Raw genomic sequence first — 12785 nt, 5'->3', positions numbered from 1 at the left:
CGCCTTGTTTTCTGCTCTCCACCCCAAGTCCCTCTTTCTCCAAAAACTCCCACTTCCAACGCCCAATCTATGGCCTGTGTGACCTCAAGTTCAGGGTTTGCCCGCTCTGAACTTCTTGTCCCCTTGGGAACCAGGAAGGGGTGGGAGAGGTCCCCTTCCTGGTGCAGGGGAAAGGCCCCAGGCCTAGTCCCAGGTCTATCCAGACTCACTCTGTGGCCAGACCCAGTTTCTTCCTCTATGAAGAAGGCCTGTCAGCCTCCCAGAGGCTTATGAGGACCCCCTGTGGGGCAAGTCTCAGGCCAGCCACTGCCCTCATGCCCCACCTGGGGGGGACATGCTGGGGGGGACAATTCCTGAGTCTTGAAGGCCCCACCCCAAGACTTCTCCCACCCGTTCCCCATGTGAACACAGAAGAGTCTGATGGCCCAGATCTTGAAAAACAAGCGTTTGTGTTTATTAACCAAGGGGAGGGAAGTCAGAGCAGTGCAGAAGACTAACCAGTCCCTCCTGCAGTCTACGCACTTAGGCCAGGCTGCCAAGGCCAGAAAAGAATAGTGGACAGGCCATTCCCCCCTGCCCCCACCCCCGGGGGGGAGTTCCCAGGGAACCAGGGCCCACTGGGTAAGGAAGAGGAAGTCAGCAAAGGACAGAGGCCAAGGAAGAAGGAAACAGAGCTGCTGAGTAGACAGGCCTGGTGAGCTCCCTCGGCCCCTCGCTCTCAGCGGGGAGGGCTAAGTGGCTGAAATCCAAACCCACCAGAGGAACCAAGCAGGGGGACGCTCGTGTCACAACTCTGACACGTGAGGGTAGGGGGTGGTCCACGCTCAAGAGGCAGCTCTCTCCAGGGTCAGTCCTTGCCAGACGGACGCTGGTCCAGCCTCTAAGCCTCTGCCTCCACGCCGGTTCACACCAGCCAGCAGCCTCTGGTCTGCCCCAAGGCAGGGAGCGGATGCAGGAGAGGTCAAGGGGCCAAGTGCCTCTCTAAGATCTGTCCTGTGGCGACCGCCAGTCCAGCGGAGGCCTAGCCCTCGGCCGCCGGGGTCTCCCTCGCTTGCCGCAAGCCGTACAGCCACTTGATCACGCGGGCGTTGCGCTCCACCACCGACACGCCGTAGGGGACGCGCTCGCGGGCCCGCTCCTCCACAGTGGCGGAGCTGCGGCGCGAGCAGCCCCCCTCGGAGCTGCCCGGCCCAGCGCTGGGCCCCGCCAGGGACACGATGTCCGAGCTGGCCCGAGCCAGGTGGGCCACACCCAGCCCCCGTGCCTCCTCCGGGTCCAGGCCGCAGAAGTTAAAAAACCGCTCAAGGTCAGCAGCCGCCCGCGAGAAGCGCTCGCTCAGGTCCGACTTGGAGCGTTGCAAACCCGGGGGCCGCGCCAGGCTGGAGGCGGCAGCAACGCCTGGCGACGGGCAGGGCCGGGCAGGTGAGGCCGGCAGGGGAAGGACATCCACTCGGCGGACCGCAGCCGTGCTGGGCGGCGGGCGTGGAGGGGTGGCTGGGGGCGGGTGGCGGGCTCCCTCTGCCCGTCCAGGGGTACGGCTGGCCTCGGCAGGGGACACGGGACTATCACACAAGTCTATGAGGCTGCTAAGGATGTCCAGGTCCAGCTGGGGCCGGCGGCCGGGGCCAGGTAGGGCCCGGCGGCTAGGTGTGAGCACCGTGCGGCGAGTCCCAGGGCTGAAGAGCGGCTGTTTGGACAGCAGGGGCTGCACAGGTTCCTGGCGGGTGTTGGCCACATGCAGGCTCTTGACGTACTTGGCCTTGTCGGCCTCCAGGCGCTCCACGGCACTAGGTTTCCGAGCTCCACCGTCTGCTGGCCGCCGAAGCAGGTAGCCGGGGACCTTGGTCCGCAGGCGGAAAGGTGGGGCGGGGCTGTCCCGGGCTCCGGGAGTCAGCGTGTCCACAGGCATGGCTGTTACATACCCCCCGAGGGCTTCGGTCCGAGGAGACCGGAGAAATGAGGAGACAGATCCTGGCAGAAAGTTGGCAGCTGGACACCGGCAACGGCTGCAGGGGAAGAGAGAGGTACCAACTGAGCGCGCCGAGACAAAGGCTCAGCACAGGCTGAAAGGTGTCGGAGACGCCTTCCCTATTTAAAGGAAAGGCCACGCCCCTGATTCACAGGGAGCCAATCAGCAGGCAGAAAGCACCAGCTGGAGGGCCTGTGGCTCCGCCCACAACCCGCCCCCCTTCTCCGAGGACCAGGCCCAGCTGAGGCAGAGGAAAAAAAAAAAGGTGCCAAAGAAGACAGACACGGGCAGCCTGAGCCGAAAAGAGAGGGCAAGGCAAGCTTTAAAGGGAACAAAAGTGGGCTCCAGGCCGTGAGCTGGGCACCAGCCGGCTCGGCCTCAGTGGGTCCTCTTAACAAGCTCCATTTTGCAGATGGGGAAACTGAAGCCCAGGTTGGTTGCTTCAACCAACTTGATTAAGCTAATTCAGCAAGCTGGTGGCTCTGCCCCTTGCTTCCAAGCAGGGTGGTGCTGGCGCAGGGGTCGTGGGGTTAGGTGACCAAGAGAAAGGGTTCCAAGCCCACACCCCACCTGGACTGCCCACAGGAAGCCTGGTACCACCTCCACCCCTCACACACCCAGGCAGGAAGCTGCCCTGTGCCATCCACCAGCCTAGACATGCCAGGCCCCAGGCGCAGCAGCAGAGCTTGTGGAGGAGTAGCAAATCCCCACCCCCGCCCCATGGAGTCCAGACACCCTTGAGCTTCCAGCACGGGACTGCAACGCCAGGCCATGGGGATCCACGGGTGCCTGTGAGGGGAACGTGGGCCCTGAGCTATGCTCTCCAAGAGAAGCGGAAATGCCCAAGGTCACACAGCCCTGCTTGAGCACCCAGCAGACTCTGGATCTGCCAGCAGCCATACGATGGGCACCCACAGGCAGGAGGGCCCATACATGGGTACACAAGTGTCCACGTGATCACCTAAGCCTCAGGCCACCCCTGTCCCTTTTTCCAAGGAAGGGCTGGGGCCACAAAGTGCCTGCTCAGCCCCGCTGGAGATGGGCCAGAAGAAAACCCATAGACCAAGTCCTGAACCTTCCCATCTGTAAAATGGGGGAAAGGGACTTTGTCTAGAAGATCCCAAGAGGACTTGCATTTCAAGCCATCTAGACTGGTGTGTCTAATCCAACAGCCACTAGCCACATATGGCTACTCAGCCTCAGCTTGAAATTTAAATAAAAACTTACAATTCAGTTCCTGAATCACGCTAGCCACTTTTCAAGTGCTCAGTAGCCACAGGTGGCCAGTGGTCACTATGCTAGACAGCAGAGATTAGAGCCCTTCCAGCCACAGCAGAAAGCTGCATACGACAGCCCCACCTAGACATCCGGCATCCCAGGAGGGAGAGTCTGGACTGGGGTGGGGAGGCAGGGATCTGCACCCTGTGCCTGAGATTTGACACCATCTTCTCCTGTAATCCTCCAACAAGGCTGTGAGAGGGTCACTGTCACCTCATTTTTACAGCTGGAGAAACTGAGGCTCAGAGAAGTGACCAACCTAGGTCCCAGAGCCGATAAATAGACACAAGTTCATATGAAGTCTAATCCACTCATCTATTACGCCTATGGTAGTTTTACTCTTAAACGGCTGCTCCCATTCCCCTAGAATATCAGCTCTGTGAGGGCAGGGGGTTGTCTGTTTTGTTGGCTGTATCTCAGTTTTAAGATATTGCTCTTGACACATAATAGGTATTCTACAAATTTTTATTGAATTCAAATGCCTATGGGGGCCAAATGTGAATGGGCAGACCAGGCATAAACTAGAGAGGGGCACACCCAGCCTACTGCAGGCACACGAGTCCAAAGTGGTAGGTGGAGAATGTTCTAAGAAGTTGGAAATCAAGAAGTGCATGAAAACTCTAGATTCTTAAATGTTAGCATATTCAATAATAATAATTTTAAAAACATTGGATGTACGGGGCAAACAAAACATGTCTGCAAACATTTCTGCCCCCCTCCCCTCCATCTGGCCCCCAGCCCCCAGTTTGAGACCTCGCAGCCACAGCAAGTTGAGAATAGAACCTTGGGGGCTGTTGGCCCAGAGCCAGAGCTGCTCCGGAGGTAGAAGGAATGGAGTAGGTGGGAAAGGAGGGCGGCCCCGCTCAGGGCCGACCCCCAGGAGACCTCAGGCGAGAGACCTCTGGCAGGAAAGGCAGCCCTGCTGAGCCTTGTCGAGGGCGCTAGACTCTGCCCCACCCCCGGGCCGCCGCCTCGCAAACCAGTTCAACCCGTCGGGGGCGGCGGTTCCCTCCCGGGCACCATCCGGGGAAAGACGCAGGAAGGAGGTCAGATGGGCACGGCCGGGGCAGACGCCCCGCGCGCCCCCTCCGGCCCGACCTGCTGGCCGCAGGGGCTCTTCGGGCGGGACCGGGACAGAGGCGAGGAGCCAAGCCCGGCTTCAGGGGCGCGGGGCAGCTCGCCCGGGGCTCGCCCCCCGCCCGCTGTGCGCCTTGCGCAAACGGCAGCGCCTCTTACCTACTGGGTGTCCTTATCTGTGAAATGCGGTTAAAAATAGACCTTTCTGGGCCTCCAGGTCACCGTCAGGATGCAGAGATAGCACAGGTCGAGGACTTCCCTCGGCACCTGGCGCGCCAAGAACGGGGCTCCCTGTTTTTATTCTGACTTTGACCCACCTCGGCAGCCCGCGCCCCCGCAGGGGTCTCTAAGCACGCTCCGGAGGGGTCTGTCCGAGCCCGGGCGGCGGACAAACGACGCGAATCAGTGAGCTCATCTGAACAAGCCCCATTTCACACGCGGGCAAACGGAGGTGCGGCGGCTCCTGCGAGGTGAAGCCAGGGTCCCAGTCCCCAGGGGGAACTCAGTGTCCTCTCGGAGGCCTCCTCTCACCGCCCAACGCCCCACCCACGGACTTCAAACGCTACCCACAAACGGCCACCAATGCGCCGGCCCCGGGCCCTTCTTATTAGCATCGGGACATGCAGCCCCACCTTGCCCCCTCCCCACCGGCTTCCCGGGCGTCAGCCTCAGGGGGCTGCCGAGGGGGAGCAAGGGGACCCCGGATCCTCGGTCTGGCTTCTGCCCTTCCCCACTTCGGGGCAATCCTGGGGACTCCCAGCGGCAGAGGAGGCCGCGAGCCCGGCAGCGCGCTGTGTGACCCTGGCCGCTCGCTGCCCCTCTCTGAGCCCCGGTTGGCCTGGCTCCTAAATGAGGGGACTGATGGTACGATTCCCGCGGCCTCGCCCAGGCCAGAAGGTGAGTCCCTGACCGGTCCCCGCCTTCCCTAGGAGGGAGGAGTGCCCAGGCAGCCCCCCACCCGGGCCGCGCGCCCCCGGCCCCGGCCCGCACCTACCCGGCTGCGCCCGCGCCGCTGCACTGCGCTCCTCGGCCCGGCCCACCTGGGGCTCAGGTAACACGCGTTTGCGCAACTTCCGGCGGCCGGCCGCGGGCAGGTGAACCCGCCAACCCAGGTGTTACCCAAAAGGGGAGAACGGAAGCCAGGCGGCGGCCGGAACCGAGCCCAGGCGCGCTGGCAGGTGGCTGGTCGCAGGGACTGGGTCCCAGCCGCCCGGCCGACCCCAGGAAGCCCCTCGGCGGGCCGGGCCCCCCATTCCACGGCTGCACTGGCCCCGTCCGCACATCTGGCGCATGCAGTCCTCGAGGCCCACTCGGCAAGGCACCCATCTGGGAGATGGAAAAACTGAGTCCCCCTCCCCCACAGCCACAAGGACCGCTTAACGTTCACTGCGCCCGGCACGAGAAAGTGCTTTTCCGGGTATTAATTAACCCATTTTAATCTTCCCGACAACCCCTACGAGGTGAGCTCTATTATTATTCCCATTTGACTACTGGAAAACAGGCTGGCACAGGCTGAGTCAGTTGCCCAAAGTCACCCTGAGGAGTCCAGCCTGGCTACTTTCCCTCCGCACCAAGCCTTAACGCACCTCGTCTAGCTGTGTGTCCCTGAGCAGAGTGCTGGCCCTCTCTGGCCCTCCATTCTCTAGCCAAGGGAGGAGAGCCCCACCTTCCAGGCCAGGTCAGTGTGAGCTCTTAGGGCCTGAGAGGGCCTGTGGAGGCTTTGTGCAAGCTGTAAACATTAGCAACAATAGCAATAATAGCAATAATAATAACTAGGAGTTCTGAGTGCCAGGCACCGTACTTCTTTAAATCTCTGGACCCGCCCGGGGAGGGAGAAACTGTTTAATCCCCATTTTACAGATGAGGAGATTGTAGCCCTGCAGGACGAAATTCTGGGAGGGAGGGGACTGTCCCCTCTGCCAGCCCAAGCCCTAGGTGGCACATTTGATTAGGCCAGTTTCTACTGGGACCTTGAGGCCCAGAGAAGGGAGTGCCCACTGGCCTCAGACCTGCGCCCTGGGGGGACCTGAGAGGGCCCAGGACCACGTCTGTGCCTGGTGGGGGCTGCACCAGGGTTGGGGTGGAGGGCATGAGGGGACAGGAAGTGACTCAGGGAACAGCTCTCCTCCCCCTGGGAGTGAGTCAGCCCTGAGGCCTCCTCCAGGCTCCGGGGCCTGATTTTAGGGGGTGAGGGAAGCGGCAAGACCATCATTCCCCACATGGCCTGCCGGGTCCCTGCCTGGCCCTCCACTGAGGCGACAACGGGGTGGGGTAGGGGGTGGGGTGCTCATTGAGGCACTAAAGTAGTAAAAGCAAAGCAACAATAACAATTGTCATAAAATAGGGAAGACCTTTTCTGAGTGCTTTCTTTGTCCCTGGCACTGTTCTAAGCTCTTTATATATGTTAACTCATTCAATCCTCACACCTACCGGGTAAGGTAGGTACTACTATTGTGCCCTTTCACAGTTAAGAAAACTGAGGCACAGAGAGGTGGGGCCACTTGCCTGAGGTCACACAGCTGATAAATGGCAGAGCCAGGATTTGAACCCAGGTCCGGGTCTGAGGGGGAAGGGAGGAGACAGTCTTCAGTGTTAGGCTCTGGCCACTCACCAGAGGGCTCCTAAGGAATCTACAGCCTCCCTCTCTGGGCCCCAGAGGGAGAAGCCACCTTAGGAAGCACTCCTGGCGATGGTTCTGGGTCTCAGTTTCCTCAGCTATAAAATGGGGGCAATAATGGCAATGTTTTCCCAATAGAAATCAGATCTCATCACTGCTCTGCTTAAACCCTATGGCTCCCCATCACCTTAGAATAAAATCCAAACTCTCCACTCAGCCCTCAAGCCCTCCAGGTCCAGTCCCTGCCCTCCTCTTCCACCTCACCTCCAACCTTTCCTGCTCCAACCACACAGCGCTCCCTCCTGTTCCTGAACACACCAAGGTCTTTCCTGCCTCAGGGCCTTTGCACCATCTGTTCTCTGCCTGGAACCTCTTCCCTCACCTCCTTGATGTTTCACTTCAAATGTCACCTTCTCAGAGAGGCCTCCCTGACCACCCTGAGGCTCCTGCCAACTCTCTCACCAGTTTGTTCCCTTCCAAGCATTCATCACATCTTGTCATCTTAGATAGTCACTTATCTATCACTTGTTTCCTGTCTCTCCCACCATCACACTCTTCCATATTTCCTTCCTCCAGGAACCAAGCACAAGAGGGGACACTATTGAGCAAGTGGTAGGACTGGAACTCAGGCCACCTCAAAGGCCAAGACTCCTCAGCACCCTGCGTCCTCCCAACCCCGAAGCTGCCCCAGGCCTTCCCCCACCTGTCCCCCTCCTCCTCCAACATCAAGTCACTCATTCAAGCTGGGCTCTGGCCACTTCTAGCTGAGCCCAGTTCTTCCTCCACAGACAACACATCTAAACCTCTGCACACGCGGGGTCCACAGCCCGCAGGGCCCTTTTCCACTCCATCCCCCGGCCACCTTTGCAGCAGGGACTCTGGCACCAGCCTGCCTGCATTCAAATCCCAGCTCCACCATGAGACCTCAGGTAAGATACTCAACTTCTCCATGCCTCGGTTTCCCCAATTGTAACATAGAATTCCTCAGTGCCTCCCTCCCAGCATGAGGCCTGTGCTGACAAATGCCACCAAAATGTGAGCTGTGACAACCATTCAACCAAACAGATGCTCCAGTGCCCAGCTCCTGGGCGAGGCCTTCATCGGCCCAGAATGTTGAGCCACTTCTCTCAGAGGCTACAAATCTAAGAGTGCAGAGTCACTGGAATAGACATTTCTCCAAAGAAGGTATACAAATGGCCAACATCACTACTCATTAGGGAAATGCACATCAAAACCAGAATGAGGGGCCGGCCCCGTGGCTTAGCAGTTAAGTGCGCGCGCTCCGCTGCTGGCGGCCTGGGTTCGGATCCCGGGCGCGCAGCGATGCACCGCTTCTCCGGCCATGCTGAGGCCACGTCCCACACACAGCAACTAGAATGGATGTGCAACTATGACATACAACTACCTACTGGGGCTTTGGCGGGGTAGAAAAAAAAACCACAGGAGATATCATGTCACATCCCTTAAGATGGCCATTATCAAACAAACAAACAAAAACAGAAAATAACAATGTTGGTGAGGATGTGGAGAAATTAGAACCCTTGTGCACTCTTGGGAATATAAAATGGTCCAGCCACTGTGGAAACAGTATGGCCGTTAGGCAAAAATTTTTAAATAGAATGACCATAGGACCCAGCAATTTTACTCCTAGGTGTATACCCTAAAGAGTTGAAAGCAGGGACGGGAACAGATATTTGTACACCAGTGTTCACAGCAGCATTATTCACAATAGCCAAAAGGTAGAAGCAATCCACATGTCCACGGATGGATGAATAGATAAATAAAATATGATAATACATAAAATGGAATGTTATCTAGCCTTAAAAAGGAAGGAATTCCTGACACATGCTACAATATGGATGAACCTTGAAGACATTATGCTAAGTGAGATAAGCCAGTCACAAAAGGACAAATATTGTATGATTCCACTTACATGAGGTACCTAGAGTGTCAAATTCATAGAGACAGAAGGTAGAATGGTGGCTGCCAGGGGCTGGGGGGAGAGGGAATGGAGGGTTACTGTTTAATGGGTACAGAGTTTTCATCTGGGAAAATGGAAAAGTTCTGGAGATGGATGGGGGCAATGGTTGCACAACAATGCGAATGTACTTAATGCATTGAACTGTACACTTAAAAATAGTTAAGATGGTAAATTTTATTTTATATACATTTTACTGAAAAAGAGAGGGTGCAGAGTCTGGAGCCAGAGTCCCTGGATTCAAATTCCAGCTCTCGGTGACTTCATGCAAGTCGCTAAACCTCTCTGGTGCTCAGTTTCCCTTCACAAGGTGGAAATAATAACAGCAGTAACTACCTTACATCGTAGAATTGAGGGAATTAAATGAGTTCATATTGTAAAGTACTTTGCACGTAGTAAGTGCTGAAGAGGTATGGTTTCTGACGTTTATAATTTTCATGACATTCTGCACCCCCACCCCTTCCTTTCACTCGCTTCTCTGTTTCTCTTCAGCAGAAGCCAGGCCCAGACTCGGATGGAGACAGAGAGGCCCTCACCTGCCCAGAGGAGGATCAGAAAGGCTCCAGGCAGCAGGGAGAGTGCCTGGCCAGTAGGGCAGCCTTAGCTCGATTTCAGCCCAGCTGTCCAGGTCAGAGACATCCAGCTGGGCACCGTCCAGGGCCACGTCAGGCCCCACGCTATTTCTGGAGTCTCCCCAGACACCTGTCTCCTGGCCTGTCCAGAGTCAGCCTCGCCCAGGGCTGCAGAAACCTAGGAAGAGAGATGTGAGCGGGCTGCGGGAGGGGTGTGGGTGCAGACGCCTAAGGCTTCAATCTCCTCTTTGGCCCACCAACGGTCCATCTCCTCCAACTCAATTCTCTGGGCCTCAGTTTGCACCTGAGGTTGCAAAATGGGGACAAAGGGGCTTGTAGGGAAGACTGAATAAGAGCGATACCACATGCAAAGCCTTTGGGAAGGGCCTGGCACACAGGATGGGGAAGGGACAGACCCAAAGACAAGCCCACTTCCTGTTCTGGATTGTCCTCTGCCCAGGCCTGAGCTCACCATCATGGCTTCTTTTTGCAGCCCAGAGAAGTGAAGAAACTTGCCCAAAGTCACACAGCAAGTCAGTGACAGATCACAGACAGGACAGTGGTCTCCTGATTAAATACATTCCCTATAATGAATATATATATATTTTTTTCAATCAGGTGATATACACACATGGTTCAAAATTCAAGAGCTATAAAGGGAATGGAGTGAAAAAAAACTCCCTGCCGCTCCTGTCCCCAGCCACCAGTTTCCCTCCCTGCAGGCACCACTGTGACCAGATAGTTGTATGTCCTTCCGGAGAGATTTTAGGCTCATACCAGCAATAATAGACACATTCTTTCTATTTTTTACACATATGGCAACATGGTGGGTACTGTTTCCATCTTGCTCTTTTTACTCAATAATATATGTTGTTCTTAATAATATGTTATTAACATATTAATTATAATATTTTATTAATATACTTAATAATATACGTTGTGCCACATCAGTACATAAAGAGCCCATCAGCCCCTGCGGATGGCCACTCAGGCTGTGTCCAATCTTTCTCGATTACAAACCACACGCCAGCATCACTGCACCTACATCATTTTGCCTAGAAGTGTGACAGCCGGGTCCGGGGATGCACATGTAATTGTGACGGAGAGGGGGGACGGTGCTCCACGGAGGCCATCCAAGTAGATCTCCCACCAGCACAACACACAGCAAATGGTCAATAAACATTCGCTTTAGTTATTTAGTTACTGGGGTTGGGGGCACTCCTCAATTTTGTGCTGGAGGCGAGTGCCTCACTTGCCTCACCCTGGCCCCTCCTTGCGTCACATTCCAGTCGGGGAAGATAATAAACTCACTAGTAGGTGAAATTATAGGACATCAGACAGGGTAAATGCTACTGAGAAAAACAAAATAGACACGGGGGAGGGCAGGGCATATGAAGTCAATAAATATTTGTTGAAAGAATGAATGAAAGACTTGTTTTCTTTCTGAGTTCCCAGAGCTCCTCTGCCCAAAGCCAGGAGGAGAGTGCAGAGGGGAGAGGATAAGTAACTCCCTTTGAGAACATTCAAGATTCTCAGATGCTATGATTCTGAGTGTCTAGGATTCCAAGATTGAAGCCAGATGGACCGGGAGCCAGGTCCAGCAGTTGCCAAGGCTGACGGTGTGACTTTGGGCAAGGGGCTTAACTTAAACCTCAGTTTCCCCACCTACAAAAGGAAACCAACAATAGCAACCTGGGGGAAGGGGCAGCCCCAGGAAGCAGAGCCAGGTCTGGGTCAGATGCTCCACCAGGAGGGGTCCCAGCCCCACCTCCAACTCCAGTCTCTGGTGACTAGTGGCTTCAGTTGAGGAACTGCCTCTGCCCTTTCCCCAGACCTGGGGCAGATTCGCAAGAGTTCAACACCGACTCCAGGGCAGGAGCATCGGCTGCCCACCTGGCACCTAGCCCAGAAATGTCCGTCCTGCCCAGTCCCCCCAAAGCGGCCCTCTGAGAGGGACAGCAGTGTAAGTCAGAGCCCCATAGGCAGAAGGACCCTAATAAGCCCTGAGTGCAACCCCTGGCGCTCTGGAGAAGGTAAGACAGATGGCCAGAGGGGACACCCCTCCCCGAGGACGGTGCAGGGAGGGGCAGGGGGGAGGTGATCCAGCCAGGGCTCCACGGGCCGTGTCCCTGCTGATAAGAGGCTGAGAAAGTGGCCACCAGTTGCCCGTCTGGGCCTCTCAAGGCAAATCTAGATCTGCCTAGACTAGAGACCGCGAGGCGGAGCAGAGAACCTGAATCGGATTCTCTGTGGGACCTCGCTAGGCTAGGACACCTGGCTCTCTGAGCCTCAGCGTTCTCATCCATGAAACGGGGTACCACGCCTCCCGGCGGGTGTGACGCGGGAAGGACGCACACAGCAGGCGCTCGGGGAACGGAGCCCCCGTAGACCCGGGCTCGCGCCCCAGACCGCCCGCGCCCTCACCTGGAGCCCGCGCTGCGCGAGTCCCGGCTCCTCCGGCGCGGGTCTCGGAGAGGCTGACAGCTCGGACCCGGGCAGGGAATGGGCGCGCCCAACGCGGCTCGGGAGGCCCCGGCCCCGCGTGAGGACCCGCAGGCGCCTCTTCGGCGCTGCCCTCCGCACCCGAGAGGAGCGGGGGACCCGCCTGTCCCGAGGCCCCGACCGGAGCGAAGGTCGCCGCGGCGCAGAGGAAGGGGAAGTGAGCACGCGCCCTCCCCGCCGTCGGCGGAATGGTTTGCCCCGGACATCCTGATTGGTTTCTCGCTTCCGTTCGAACGCCGCGCCGCCGGGGTTGCCAGGCGACCGCTGAGCTTCGGCGCCGCGCGTGAGCGCCCCTGCTCGCAGCCCGGCCGCTGGCCTCCAGTTCCTCCGACGGCGCTTTAGCTCCGGGCCTGGTTCTTTCCCTTGCTCAGCCCGGACTTTCCCCTGGTTCCCAGCTGGACGAGGCACTACTTAGGGTCCCCAAGTGGTTCCTAGTCCCCAGTTTGCAGCTAACTCGCCACGTGAGCCCGGGCAAGCCCCTTTCCCTCTCTGTTCCCCCAGCTGCACAATGATGAGTAGGTTAGTTTTGAAATACGCGTACCCAGCAGTCCTGAAATTTACTAAGGAAATGACCAAAGATGAGCAAGGATTAATATAGCCCAGCGTTATCATAGCAAAATAATGGAAATAACTTCAATGCTCAGCGAAAGGAGATTGGTTATATGAATCTATCCTGCAGAAGAGACAAGTTTATCCAGCTTTCACATGCCAAGTAGCTTTACATAACATAACTCAGTGTTCATGGCATAATCCTCTGAGATAGGTACCTTTAGTTATACCCATTTTCTGATG

At 56.9% G+C, this 12785-nt stretch overlaps 1 protein-coding gene across 2 annotated transcripts; it reads right to left on the bottom strand.

Moving 5' to 3' along the window:
• Positions 1-432: 432 nt before the first annotated feature.
• FAM110A (family with sequence similarity 110 member A) lies at positions 433-12053 on the bottom strand. Of its 2 annotated transcripts, none has more exons than XM_004433850.3 (2): positions 11916-12053; positions 433-2006 (listed from the first exon to the last, which is right to left on the bottom strand). In XM_004433850.3, exon 2 carries the CDS (start codon positions 1907-1909, stop codon positions 1022-1024), a length of 888 nt encoding a protein of 295 aa, XP_004433907.1. In that variant the 5' UTR covers positions 1910-2006; positions 11916-12053; the 3' UTR covers positions 433-1021. The 2 variants fall into 2 exon arrangements, with proteins under 2 accessions (XP_004433907.1, XP_087301609.1); XM_087445483.1 differs by lacking the exon at positions 11916-12053 and adding an exon at positions 4484-4536.
• Positions 12054-12785: the final 732 nt, after the last annotated feature.

Source organism: Ceratotherium simum, chromosome 21 (assembly GCF_057802395.1).
Source record: "Ceratotherium simum simum isolate JZ-2026a chromosome 21, ASM5780239v1, whole genome shotgun sequence".
Taxonomy (NCBI): domain Eukaryota; kingdom Metazoa; phylum Chordata; class Mammalia; order Perissodactyla; family Rhinocerotidae; genus Ceratotherium; species Ceratotherium simum.
The sequence above is the reverse complement of the archived record's forward strand: the minus strand, read 5'-3'. Positions and strand labels throughout refer to the sequence as shown.